This window comes from Mus musculus, chromosome 5 (assembly GCF_000001635.26).
Source record: "Mus musculus strain C57BL/6J chromosome 5, GRCm38.p6 C57BL/6J".
Classification (NCBI taxonomy): domain Eukaryota; kingdom Metazoa; phylum Chordata; class Mammalia; order Rodentia; family Muridae; genus Mus; species Mus musculus.
In genome coordinates this window covers 62,708,391-62,722,346 of record NC_000071.6, presented here as the reverse complement: position 1 = coordinate 62,722,346, position 13,956 = coordinate 62,708,391, and the positions used below count along the sequence as shown (strand labels likewise).

The 13,956-nt window shown below is 38.2% G+C and overlaps 1 protein-coding gene across 6 annotated transcripts in view; it reads left to right on the top strand.

Annotated features, from left to right (window-relative positions):
• The window catches only part of Arap2 (ArfGAP with RhoGAP domain, ankyrin repeat and PH domain 2), a 163,748-nt gene that overhangs the window by 43,846 nt on the left and 105,946 nt on the right, over positions 1-13,956 (top strand). For all 6 annotated transcript variants that reach the window (XR_003955612.1, XM_030254348.1, XM_006503829.3 and 3 more), the window contains exon 7: positions 7,545-7,614. Coding sequence is in view for 5 of the 6 variants with exons in the window: in XM_030254348.1 (XP_030110208.1) it covers positions 7,545-7,614 (70 nt within the window). In the remaining variant the exon portion in view is untranslated. The remainder of the gene's footprint in view (positions 1-7,544; positions 7,615-13,956) is intronic.

Sequence of the window (13,956 nt, the reverse complement as noted above, 5' to 3'; positions counted from 1 at the left end):
ACACAGAGGCATAACATTTGAATGTATTGATAATATTATTTTTCCAAACATTTGTACCTTCTGTAATGCCTCAGTTATGTTAAAAATTATCTATACCATCTCAAACGTTACTCAGCAACTTCTCAATAGTTTGTTTTGACATTTTGTCCCCTCTGGTGTGTATATGAATAGAACTGTGCTCTCATGTGCTTGGGCTTTTCTGCATAAAGAGTTAATCTTTGGTTTGCTGCCGAGGAAGAGCTGTTTATTCTTACCACTGTCCTCTCCTCTAGCATAGACACAATTGCTATCATTCTCTTAATTTAGTTATCTAAAGATTATAACTGTAATTTAATTGCATACTCCTGACTATCAAAGCTATTCATGTTTCAGTTATGTAGTATAGTATCAATAATTTTTATTTCACAAGAAACTGCTAGTATTTATTTGAAATAGGACCTCATGTGTTCCATGTTCGGCTTGAACTTACTATATAGGCAAAGATGATCTTAACCCCTAATCCTCCTGCCTTTACTTCAAGTTTATATTTTAAACTGCCTCTTTATAAAGCTCCCATTCTCAGACCCTTGCCCTCACTTTCACAGTCACTTTTAGAGTTATAGTATACCTTCTTCCTACCACCAATGATACTACAACCCTCTGAGAATCTTTAAACCATAAAAAGAGCAGAACCCTATGTAGTCTATGTGTTTCTTATATATCCATTGGATCTTCTCTCTGGAGCTAGAATCACAATTGTTAGCCTCCACATAGGTGTTGGGAATCAAACCTGTGTAGTTTGGAAGACCAGGCAGATCCCTTAATCGCTGATCACTAACTTCCATCCATTGTGTATGCTAGGGTTTTATAAGGATGACTCCAGAAAGCAATGCCAATTTTTAACATAGACGTTCATATGTTCTGTCTCATAACTACTCGTTTCTGAAAATTCAGGTTTCCTGGGGCAGGGGCAATCCCAATTGGTATAGTGTGTACTGCACAAAATTGAGGACCTGAGGTCAATCCCAATATCTGCATAAAAATCTGTGATGCTGGTGTGTGCCTGTAACCCAAGTGCATGGGATTTCTAGCCTGATAGTCTAGTCAAATCAATAGATCAGTGAGAGATCCTGTCTCAAAAATAACATGGAACGAGACTGAGGAAGACTCCTGACCTTTATGTGTATGTACACATGTACATACACATAAAAATCAGGCTTCACATGAAATTATGGGATTTGGGACAACATAGGTATACCTAGAAGATGCTGTGTACAGTGAAATAGGCCAAACCATAGAAATGTTACATAGGTGTAACATCTAAATAGTTCTCGTAGAAGCTGAGTATAGAATAGTGGTTACCAGGGGAAGAGAGTGGAGGGGGAGGTCCAGATTCTTCAAGCAGTACAGAATTATTTATACTTAGATCAGAGTAAGCTCTGCTATACACTGCTCGTTCACCCTGTATTAGCAGTGTGAATTAAATCAGCAGTGATCCATTATAAAGCTTAAAAAGGTAGAGTTTATTGGCTCATCATAAGATTATAAATGTCTAAGCTGATGGATAGGCTAATTACCTTGAATTAGTCATAACAAAATATATACATGAATGAGAACTTCAATATTGTACCATATAAATATATATTATATATTTAATATATATAATAGATAATGTATAATACGATATATAAATAATAATACATAAATATAAATATATAAAATATAAATAATAATATATAATATTATATATCTAAATATACCCATAAAACAGTGTTAATAAATAAAATTTGTGCTTTCACCTTTACTTCTAAAATTCTTAAGTTCTTAGAATTTTTTGCTAAACAGTTTGATTTTTCATTCCGACTTACAAGTAAAAGACATGGAGGCTGGAGTCTAAAGTCTAAGTCTGTGTTTGTTTTGTTACCCAAAGCATCTGGTGAGATACTCTTAGAAACTAGTGCTTGGATTTGCTTAAAAGTGAGGAAATGTACTTTGGAAAACTGCTGACATTTCATAGAAATTCTGGAGAATCGTTTTGCGTGCACTTATGTCAAAATCACTTCATTCTTAAAACTCCATCATTTAAAAGGCTCATACTTTAGAGAGGGATTAGAGGCATGCATAGCAAGCTAAGACGAGTAATTAGGTAAATAAACATGTAGGCGTCTAGAGACTGTTCTAGACTGCTCTAGACTGGTTTGTGTCAGAGCACTGGTTAAGAATGGACAATACCTTTCCCTTTTTTTTAGGATTATGCAAAGAAGGCCTTCGACCTCAGTTGCATGCTGTCGATCCCTTCTTTCCACTTGAGGTTATTTAGAATAAATGTGACATGTAATCTGAGTATAAATCCCAAGAGTAATAAAAGCCTTACATGTAACAAGATGGCCTTAGGATCATTCCAGTTGTGTACCTTAAAGGGAGCATGCTCTGTCTCACTCTCTCTGTTAATGCTATTGCAGAGCTTATTAGATTAGAACTCTTTTTATTGAAGCTTAAAGATGCAATCTTTACATCTTTAAAAATATTGAAACAAAGCTGGGTGTAGTGGCTCATGTCTTTTTTCCAAGCTCTTGAGAGTCAGGGGCAGGTGGATCTTCATGAGTTGGAGGCCAGCCTGATCTACATAGTGGGTCTCCAAAAAGACAGCATTACATGGTGAGACCCTGTGTCAAAGTCAAAACACAACAGAAGAAAACAAACACCCACTATGACCACCACCACTACTATTAAAAAATCCCAAAGTCTGTTCTTTCCTTAAGAATGAATTTAAACAAGAGGGCCTCTGTGTGACTCCTTCATAAATAGAGATTTAATTGCATGTATTTACATGGGTATGAAAGAAAGCTTTCTAAAACACACATTTTGAGACAAAACCTGACAACAGACATTGAAGCAGTTTTTATGAAAGCAGTTGAAACTTCAAAACACCTGCCCTGCCGGAGCTCAAGGGAAGACTTTATAGAAAACTGTTTGCTGATACTTCACAAACCTTATAAATTATTCTGAAAAAAAGCCTCTTAAAGAAATGTGTCCCTTCAGAATGCTAAAAGTAAGAGAAGCTAAAACCCAGGCTAATAAACCTCCTGTCTGTGGTACCTTTATTCCTGAAGGGACTCTGAAACGTTTTGCAGGATTAAGCTTACATGTAAACTGTGTGGAGGTCAAATGCTATCAGTTATTACTAACTAAAGGCATGCCTGGGCTGTTTGGCTGTCAGGTGTCCTGGAACGTCTTCTGGGTGCTTGTTAAGAATGCTGTCATCTGGAAGAGAGTGTTTGTACTGGTAGTGGAATGGGGAGGGATGTTATAACTAACGTGTGGTTATGTGCCTGAATCTGTAAGGTAAGGATGCCATTTTTTTTCTCCTTTTGTTGTCTGGAGATTAAATGTGTTAATGCTTATAGGTGGCTCGGAAGAGTTCCTGGAACAAAGCAGTATGTGTGCTACTGCCTGGAACTTTAATATTTCTTCTTGGGAATGCATTATTATGTCCAATTTAACTGCCCAAAGTGGCATTGTCTTTCATAATTCCTTATTATTGATTTGAGAATCTCTTGAAGCAAACTGGGCTGTTGAACGTGTAGTTTTGTTTATGTATGTGTGTGTGGTATGCCTGTGTGCAGGGCATATTTGTATAGGCACACATACATGCTTGTGTGCATACCAGAGGAGGCCAGAGTCTGACACTGTATATCTTCCTTGATTACTTTCTATCTTTTATATTGATGCAGGCTTTCTCTGGTGAACCCAGAGATCTGTGATTTAGCAATCCTGGCTATCCATCTTGCGGTGGGAATCTTCCCGTCTTTACTTCCCAAACAAGGAGAATACAGACAGGCTTCCACACCTATGTGTCATTTGTGTTGGTGCTATGAACCTGACTCCCAGTTTCAGGTTTGAATGCCAGACACTACCCACTGAGCCATCTCTCAAGTCTCTGTTAAATGGCGTTCAAAAAACAGATGTTTACATACTTTAAGATGTCACAGTACTTTAAGAGAAACTTAAAGTAATTAAAAATAAAATTAAAATAACAAAAGGGGATGTATATTACTAGCCTGTCCTCCAACTGATAATTCTGTCTCAGCTTCGAAAATGCTATCACTTTTTGGGTGATACATATCAATTGTAGAGTGGATTTTAAGCTGAGAACTTGATATGAGCCAGGCGAGGAACCATGTAGAAATTTCTGAGTATTGAATATGTCTTACAGGAAAACCGAGAGGTGAGGAAGGTTCTAGGGATAGACAGGTAGTATGACTCAGAAGGAATTGTCCACAGAGTAAGCACCCACAAAGACCCACAAAGACCCACAAGACAGAAGTAGAAGTAAGAAGATAGCAAAACGTCTCATTTCTGACCTAGAAGGGCGTTTCTCTGGGCTACTCATTCTGTTATTTACAGGCTGGGACTTAACTGTTAATTCCACATAGTCTCAAAGATATTTAGCAATCTTAAAAAAAATTACAAAACCCCAATTTAAAACTGATGAGCTCATGAAATAGCTACCTACAGTTGAGAAGATTATACTTTCTGGGAGATTCTTTCTTGCCTTAAGGTTGTTACAAGACTAGAGTTCTCAAAGCAAAGCCCTTAGCCTAGTGGGCACTGAGCTGTCCATCTCCCTCCAACATCCCTGCTGTCCTCCACATTTCTCTCCATCATGCTCTTGGATGATGCCTCTGGCCTCTCACACAGGTAGGCAAGGCTGGCCTGTAGTACAGTGGAGGTCAGCTGTGAATTCAGCACAACACTGAACCCTAAACTGACTTTAAAATTAGGAATGTTTATACTGTATTTTTTTTTTCTTGTTTGTGTGTGTGTAACCCAAGGGCATCATTTTTGAGCTTTAATTTAGTAGATGGCGGTATCGACAGTCTTGCAAACAGTTGGGCATTTCTGGGTTTCGACAGAATTCTGTGTGAACTTGTGGAGCCAGGTGGGGGAAGTGGCTTTAGGCTGAAGAGCTTGAATTTAGGCTGTTACGTGCTCATTAGCACCCATGTCAATGTGGGACTATGGTGCATGGCTACTCACATTTATAATCCCAGATCTCAGGGTGGAAATGGGAAGAGCCCATGAGCTCCATAGCCCACAGTCTAGCACAGATGGCAAAATTCAGCCCCTCTGAGAGACCTTGGTTCAAGAAAGGAGGTGAAAAGCTGTAGAAAACTGCTTGGGATTGACCCCTGGCTTTTCCATGCATGTACACAAGTATATGGGTACATACATGCACATATGCACACATGCACACAATTATATGGATGCATACATGCACACACATGAGCAGTCATATGGTATACACCTCCACAGAGACAAACAAATAATAAAATAGCTAACTAAATGGTCTGAATTATGCTGTGTTAACATAATTTCTGGGCCCTTTTCACTTGCTACTCTTTTAGACTGTGGATTTAATTCTGAATTTTCATAAATTTACCGGCCCTTCTGCAACTATTATTTTAGAACAAGATTGGATATGAGCCCGGTTGGATGTTTTCTTTTTCTTTCTTGTCTTTCTGTTAGGTTTTAAAAGGACTAAGCTTAGTCATATTACTTGTTCATTCATCCTTTTGGGCATGGTGTCGGGGGTAGAGGGAGCGAGAGAATGAGAACCTATTTGGGTCTTAGTGTTCATAGTTGATCATAAATAGAATATGAATCATTTCTGGACTTTGTCCCTGTAAAAGAGTAAGGTGCATTGTGGGATGTTGGCATTAAGAAAGTCAACAAATATATAAAGAGATTGCATTAACGGCTACAGGGAAACTAGAGGCACTTTTCCAGGAAAACTCTGGTTGGATATGTACTAGTTTGTCAGGGAAGGAATTTGTCTGTAGGTGTCTTAGGGATAATACTTAAAGTTAGTAAGGGAAGAAAGGGGAGGTTAGGAATGGATTTAAGGTCTCTATTCTACCCCTAGATATTGATCTTATTTTATATCTTAAAGTTGAAAATTACATGTTTTATTAAGCTCTTAGGTTCAGTTTCAATGGAAGTGAGGTGTGGCTCTGCACAGACCTCTGGCTTTCCCTAGTTGCTGTTGGGACCCTGGAGGAAGAAGCACATTTGTTTGCCTTGGAAGAACTGGAGAGAGAGAAGAAGACACTAGGTGGAGAGTGGATAGGTGCATACAGTATATAACTAACAAGGAGTGTGTGCATACTGAAGAGTGCCTTTCCTTCAACCTGCCAGTGCTGGGGATGTGGGAGTCCTTGGATTGTTGGAAGTGAAAAGTCAGCTCTGACTATGGAAAGCATTGCTGGGAGAAGAGATAGGAGAAGCCAAGAGAGGTGAGGAAGGAGCCGATGAGGGGGATCAGATGGAAGGAGGCTGTTGACTAGTGTGGTTAGATGAGGTTAGGGCCCAGAGTGTTCTTTATCATTAATTTAATATTTGTATATGAAATTGTTGTATGTGCTAGGGAACTTCATTTCTTTCCCTGTTTTGTCATTAGAGCTGGTTGGCTCTACGGATGCATATGTTTGTTAATGATTAGTGTGGGAATCTTTCTGTATTTTACACAAGTAATAGACCTTTGGCTGGAAAGCAGTGAGAAAAAACTCCCCCAGGGCCAGAACATTCTTTTTCTATCTTTAACTGTCACGAAAGCCACAGGAAATGATACTAAGTCTTTAAATGTGTTTTAAAACTGCAAGAGAGAGGGAGAGAGAAATGCTTAGTGGTGACTGGTTTTACTTTTTTCAATAGGAAGTTAGTGTTTGGTATCTATTAAAAGCAGAGGTTATCGTGGTGGCATCAGCCCAGGCTGACTGTATATAGAGAAGACAGTTCTCAGACTAGGGACTGTTGAATGCATGTTTGTTGGGAGGAGTTGGGGAAGAAACTTAAACAAAACGGAAACCACATGTGTGCACAAAAGCCCCTTCAGCAGTCCACTGTAAACTCAGCAAAACGATCTTTTTAAAAGTCTAAATATCAAAATGGGATTATCTTATTTTTCCCTTGATTTTATTTGGTGTCAGAATTTTAAACTGCATTTGCCTTTTATATGATCCTATTTCAACAGTATGCTGTTTAAAGAGATTATAAATACTCTGTAGTTTGACAAGGATTTTTCAACATCTTTAACTTGAAATACATTATTGATATGTATAAATTCAATTAACAAGACCACATTAGCTTAGCAACATAGCGTTCACTCACCAATGATCAAAGTAAAATAAGATCTGAGCCGGAGCTTAATGAGGGATGAGAGCATCATGTCATGCGCCCCTTGAAGGATTATCTTCTTGGTGGACCATGGGTTCAGTGGTGGAGGGGGTGCCCTCGTTTTGTTGTGCAGGGACCCTCACAGCTGCATGTGAAGGCAACGTCGACATTATATTATTTTGCAGATACCTACATTATCTAACCAGAATGTGCTACTATACACAGTCTCACAGTGCAATAATGAGAAATGTAGACCTGAAAGTTGTTACAGCCTCTTGTTACCTCTATTGTCTAAGAGAACAATGAAATGTACTCAACATAGGGACATTACAGACACATTTGAATTCGTGTCATGGAATGTAAAATAATGCTTTTCATGTATTTTACAGAAAACGCATGTTTCAGAAGAGATGGGTGAAATTTGATGGCCTTAGCATTTCTTACTACAATAATGACAGAGTAAGTACTGGCATCAAAGATTATTTTACATACACTAAGTGTGCGGAAAACAAGGGAATAGTTGAACACTTTTAAGAGTAGAAAATAATATATTATCAACATGAAAAGCAAGGGAATATGACGTAATCACTCTCCATGATTTAATTTCATAGAATGTATGGCTAATTTTTATTTTTAGTGTATACATCTTTTTTTTTAAAATTTTTAATTTTTTTTTTTTTGGTTTTTCGAGACAGGGTTTTTCTGAATAACCTTGGCTGTCCTAGAACTCACTTTCTAGACCAGGCTGGCCTCAAACTCAGAAATCCACCTGCCTCTACCTCCCAAGTGCTGGGATTAAAGGCCACCACTGCCCAGCAAGTGTATACATCTAATAGTTATTTTTAGAGCATCTTCTACAAATTATAGGAAAGGTTGTGAGCTATGTAAAGATGAATACAAAGTTTCCTTCATCCCTCAGAGCACCAAGATGTATACAAACCACACCATAAATAGAAAATTGAAAAGCAAGTAGGGGTTTGCCTCATCCTCTGGGAGTGAGAAGGGTTTGAATGGAATTCTATTGCTATGAGTTTGGAAGAAAAGAGGTTTGTACATGAAGAAATGTTGGAGAATAATAATTATTTATAGAAAGAATATGAAAGAAGCTTACATGAGAAAGTTTTGGCCATTTGCTACAAAACATATAGTGTTTTCTGGTTGTGTTGGGAATGAGCTTTGTGCAAGGGAGATGGGGGAGATGATGCTGTGTGGTTAGAGCCTACTGAACGTCCTGCATGTTGGTGAGAGTAGCTGAGTTGGGCAGAGTTCTGGGAATGTCTTCTTAAGCTTTGAAAATGTCCTTCTTTTTAGGAGATATAGGCTGAAATATTTGTCGGGATTGTGTTATTATAACTGAAAGCAGTAAAAAATAGTATTGCCTGTGTATACATTTTATTTGCCAATATATACATGTGTTTGTATTCATGTCTAATTAAATATAATAAATTCTGTATTTTATACAGTGGCATGATGAGTCCTCTGAATCCTAGCTTGTGTGTTATTGTGGATGAAGCCATTAGAAATATGTAAAAGTCCCACCTGTACTGAACCCGTACATCTATTTTTTTCTTATTCTTTAAATTAGATATTAAAGCAACTGTTTACATAGCATGACCATATATAAGATATTATAAGTAATCTGGAGGTGAATAAGCATTCATTAGGATATGTATAGGTTATATGGAGGTACAATATCATAGTTAAGGGCTTGAGCATTTGTGGGTCCTGGTGTCTGATGAGTTTCTGGACTGAATGTCTCTCAGATACTGAGCGATAGTGTTATCAAGTGTTAAATTTTGAAGTTACATAGGTAATTATTGTACTAACTTTTTGCCGTATGTTTGGTAATTTCCTCAGTGAACAGGTGAAACTGATAAATATACCATCCTTTAGTTAATTAAAATGAGATACTTTTCATCCTAATTATATTTTATATTTGAAGTTTTAATTTTAAGACAACCATATTCTTTTACTTATATATTCCAATTCAACATTGTATTCTCAGAAGTTGATACTGCATTATATTTGTGGCTTGCTTGTTTTTGGTTTGAAAAGAGATGTGTCTACTCCTGGAAGGCAAAAGAGTTTATATACTTACAGACAGAAAATAGCACAGGCAGTAACAAACTCTTGCAACCCTCGTGAGAACTGTAGAAGGCTTCAGGTTGGATTCATTTATACAGTGACCTAGATAGAGTAACACATTGGTTTAAACCAACATCCTCTTGGCTTGCAAAGTGGTGGGATGAATATTTGTAATCATTACTTGCTTGACAGCTATTTCTAGTTTGTTTGTATATCTTACCTTCATGGTATATCACATATGTGTCCATGATACCACTGGGAATTCTGTGTCCTGAGTCCCGAGGATAGCATTTTTGTTATTGGTTTTCTCTTTTATTGTATTTTTCATAAAATATATGATTCTTGTCTTTTGCCTCTTTTTCAACTTTTCCAAGATCCTTCCCACCTCCCTGTCTACTTAACTGTAAGTGTATACTCTCTGTACTGGGTAGTTTTATGTCAAATTGACACCGGCTCAAGTTATCACAGAGAAAGGAGTTTCAGTTGGGGAAATGCCTCAACGAGACCCAGCTGCAAGTTATTTTCTCAATTAGTGATCAAGCAGGGTGGTGCCATCTCTGGGCTGGTAGTCTTGGTTCTATAAGAGAGCAGGCTGAGCAAGCCAGGGGAAGCAAGCCAGTAAGTAACATCCCTCCATGGCCTCTGCATCGGCTCCTGCTTCCTGACCTGCTTGAGCTCCAGTCCTGACTTCCTTTGGTGATCAACAGCAATGTAGAAGTGTAAGCTGAATAAACCCTTTCCTCCCCAACTGCTTCTTGGTCATGAAGTTTGTGCAGGAATAGAAACCCTGACTAAGACACTCTCTGTTTGAAGAAAAATTAAAATGAACAAAGAACCAAGTAGTGAGAAGCAATGACAGAAACAAAAACCTATGAAGAAAATGGCTTCGCGGTTCAGGATTAGGTTCATAACCAGAGTGACCTGGGAGAAACTAACTGCTACTGTCCCACAATGTCTGGTCTTCTTGTTGGTTTTACTGGAGTGCAGAGAAAGTGTATTTAGGAGTGGGGGGGCTTTCTTGTCTTGTCATTGTGTTGGTGCAGTTTTTCGGTACTCCAACTTAAGGAGGGATTTCTGCTATGTGTCCAAGCAGACTGGATTTTCTCTCCATCATCTCAGAGCCCATCATACTTGCACTGTAGTGAGCCTAGTGTCACTTCTGACGTTTCTGCAACAAAAATTATTGTTAAACGTTTATAATCATGTGATTTCCTAGAAACCTTTTAACTGAGCACCACTCCTTAAAACATATTCCAGTTACATGTCTCTTGAGACATTTCAATCACTTGTGCCCAGATGATTGGTTTCATCTCGCCACAACATTCCACCATTTGGGAGTTGTTTCCTTTCTTCTTTTTTTTTTTTTCTTAAAAATTGGATATTTTATTTACTTTTCAAATGTTATCCCCTTTCCTGGTTCCCCCTCCGGATCCCCCCTATTCCATCCCCTCTCCCCCTGCTTCTATGAGGGTGCTCTTTCACCCACCCACTTCTGCCTCCTCATCCTGGCATTTCCCTACAGTGGGGCATTGAGCCTTCACAGGGCCAAGGGCCTCTCCTCCCACTGATGCCAGACAAAGTCATCTTCTGCTACATATGCGGCTGGAGTCATGGGTCACTCCAAGTGTACTCTTTGGTTGGTGGTTTAGTCCCTGGGAGCTCTAGGTGAGGGAGGGGGGTCTGGTTGTTTTTTAAAAGGGCACAGTTTTTACCTGGGCCCCTCTGAAAAGACACTTGCTTACAGATCACAGCTAATGCTCTGGTCAGCTGTGCAGTTTGGCAGCTGTGTGAATTGAACATTTGAATAATGAATGTCTCCAAGTGCCTCTAAGTGTATGGTTGGGCATCAGGGTGATATGCAGAAGTTCCATTTTCTGGTTTGCTTCTATGTTCCTCTGCATTGCCCAGCGACGCCTCCATGATGACTTCCTCATCAAATTACAGAAACAGTGTCATCCACACGGCCCTGATATCTGAGGCCCTGCTAAGAAATCTAACTCACCCTGATTCCCACTCGTCGGTGTGCAGAATTGTTCTGTGGTTGTTTCATCATCTGAAAGTGGCAGATAAATGACAGATTTGACCTAGATATCTATGTGGTCAAACCTCAAGGGGCGCTTTCAAATTTCTTTAAGGAAAATTTCACACTTTGGAAAACAGGCATTTGAACCTGCTATCCATCTTTTTTCTGATTTTTGTTTTGTTTTGTTTTTACTCACTACTGTCTTTATATTGTTGTTACATAAAAAATATACAGTCAACTCTACAGCGTTGAAAAAAATCACAAGTTTTGCCTGAGATCTTATAATAGATCATAAATGAGGTGTTAGGTACCTTGTGGCTTCCTGGAGTCGACTTGACAAAGTATTTAGTTTGCAAAATACTTCTGATCATTTCTTTGTTTTCCACATGTCTCTACGAGAAGTTATAATCTGTTAAATAAAGTATCATTGTTATTTATGGGCATGTAGGTTTTTGTTTTGTTTTTAATGAACTGCCTGCTAGTTTCTTCTTCCTTTTCTTTCTATTTTTTTCAGTGTTGTTTGGATTTCCTTCACTGACAAACAGGTTAGAGGTAGCACAGAACAAACTGCTAATTATCTCATTAGGGAGCTTTTTTTCATAAGCTATTATAAATCTTAGGAAATTAAAGTTTTGTAAAAGAATACCTGGGTAACAATGTGTAAATGATTTTAGACATTTAACAATTCCAACTGTCTGGTGTCAGCCACGGCATACATATAACAAACTTATTTATAAGCTGTCTATAAAAAAAGCCCTGCTTCTTCTACCTCTGTAGATCGCCTGACAGTGGGAAGTTGTTCTCTCTACCCAGTTTCTACAGTGTCTAGTGGTCTAGATTTGCCCTCCTCTTGTCATTTTAACTTACTTTGATTTCCAGAGTTCTCTTTGATAAACCAATGATGTTATGCATTTCTGGGTAATGATGTTTGGTAAGCCAATCCTGTCAAGTGTTTCTTTGTAATAACTTCCATGATTATTTGGCTGCATACACTGGGCAACTTGAGGACTATTCATTTCCCTGCCATGTTTTCACTCTGTGTGTTCCTTCTCATCTTCTGTTTGAACCTCTTTAGTTATTTAATCCATTGAAACTATTGTTAGCTGTTGAAACCTAAATGAGGACCTGTAGGATGGCTCACCAGGTAAAGGTGATTGTCCCTAAGTGTGAGGACCTGGGTTTAATTCCTGGGACCCACACAATAGAAGGATAGAAACAGCTCCAGCAAGTTTTGCTCTGACCTGCATATATATGCCCATACACATACACATAAATAATAAAAACAGGTTACAGGTAAAAAGATAAATAAATTTATATTGAAAACCATGTGTAAATTTCAATCAATTTTGGTGTTCTCCTCCATAAACCTTGGCTTTGTTTTCTCTTGCTGAATGACCGTTGATCTGTAATATGTCATAAATTCTACCAGGAAAATGAGTTGAAAGGATGAAGGCAATTTAGAAGAGGGTTATAATGAATAAGGCATTTAAATTAGGAAGGTGTGTAGTAATATTGAGGTTTAGTAGAAATGATAAAAGAAATTCCAAAAATATTAAAAATGAGCTGTCAAGGTTTGGTATATTTGTAATTAGACATGGGATTCAATCATTCAAAACTATTTCTGAAGCAACAACTATAAGAAAGTTGGTAAGGGAAATAGTTGAATGATCTAGTGTCTACACTGGAAGACATTAATAAGAGTATCACAGGTTATGACAACTTTGATTATTGTATAAATTTAAATGTATGTTTATTATAAAGCAAACATACACATCACTGATAAACTGGAGTAATTGCACAGATAAGTGTCACCGCCTTAGGAATGGTAGGACCTGAAAGAAAGGCACCAATAAATAAAGCAGACTAAAGTCTTAGGCAACCACAATTCAGAGCCTCAGACAATTTATACTCTGAGAGTTAAGAAAGATCAGATGAGTGAAGTTCTTATGACTTCAATTGTGTAAAACTGCCAGGATAAGCTCAACATTGCAATAACATGTTTTTCCATTGAGGCATATAAAAGATAGTTTAAGTACTTAATGGGATCACAATAGCAATAGTCAATGATGAATTATCAGAAGTAAGATCACTCCTGTCCACTGCACCTAGGGAGAGCACAGAAACACATTCCAGGAACAAGTCTGTGTTTTGAACAAACTGAGGTCGCACGATTCTTATCCTCTTTCCTTGGAGTCTGCTCAGAATTCTTCTCACCGGACTCCATTTCTGGACTGTGTTCCCACACTGAGGATGAAGGTTCAGAGCAGAAATAAGTTGTTCAGTAGAGTGTATTTATGCTGATCTATGAAGGATTCATTTTAAATGTGAAGACCATCCCCAGTTGAGTATGGATGGGAGCCATTCACTTTCTGGAGTCACATGTCAATGCCATGTTCATTGTCAGCTACAGGAGAAGTTCTAGGAACTGAAGTGTACATGTTGTATGTATTTAGAATGTTGTTAGATTGTGAAAAGGACTTTGACATGTACATCAATTCAGGGATGAGATGTTGGACAGGAAGAGTGAAGGAGAAGTTGTTAATAAAGCTAAAGAAGATTCCTAGTCCATAAGGTGCATGTTGGCAACTAGAGAGGGCCCATCCTTCCTGAAGAACACAGTGTTACTGAGCTCATCTGCTTGTGAGGGCAGGAGGGTGTTGAGAGGAGTGCTGTCTGTTTGGTACATTTGTCTC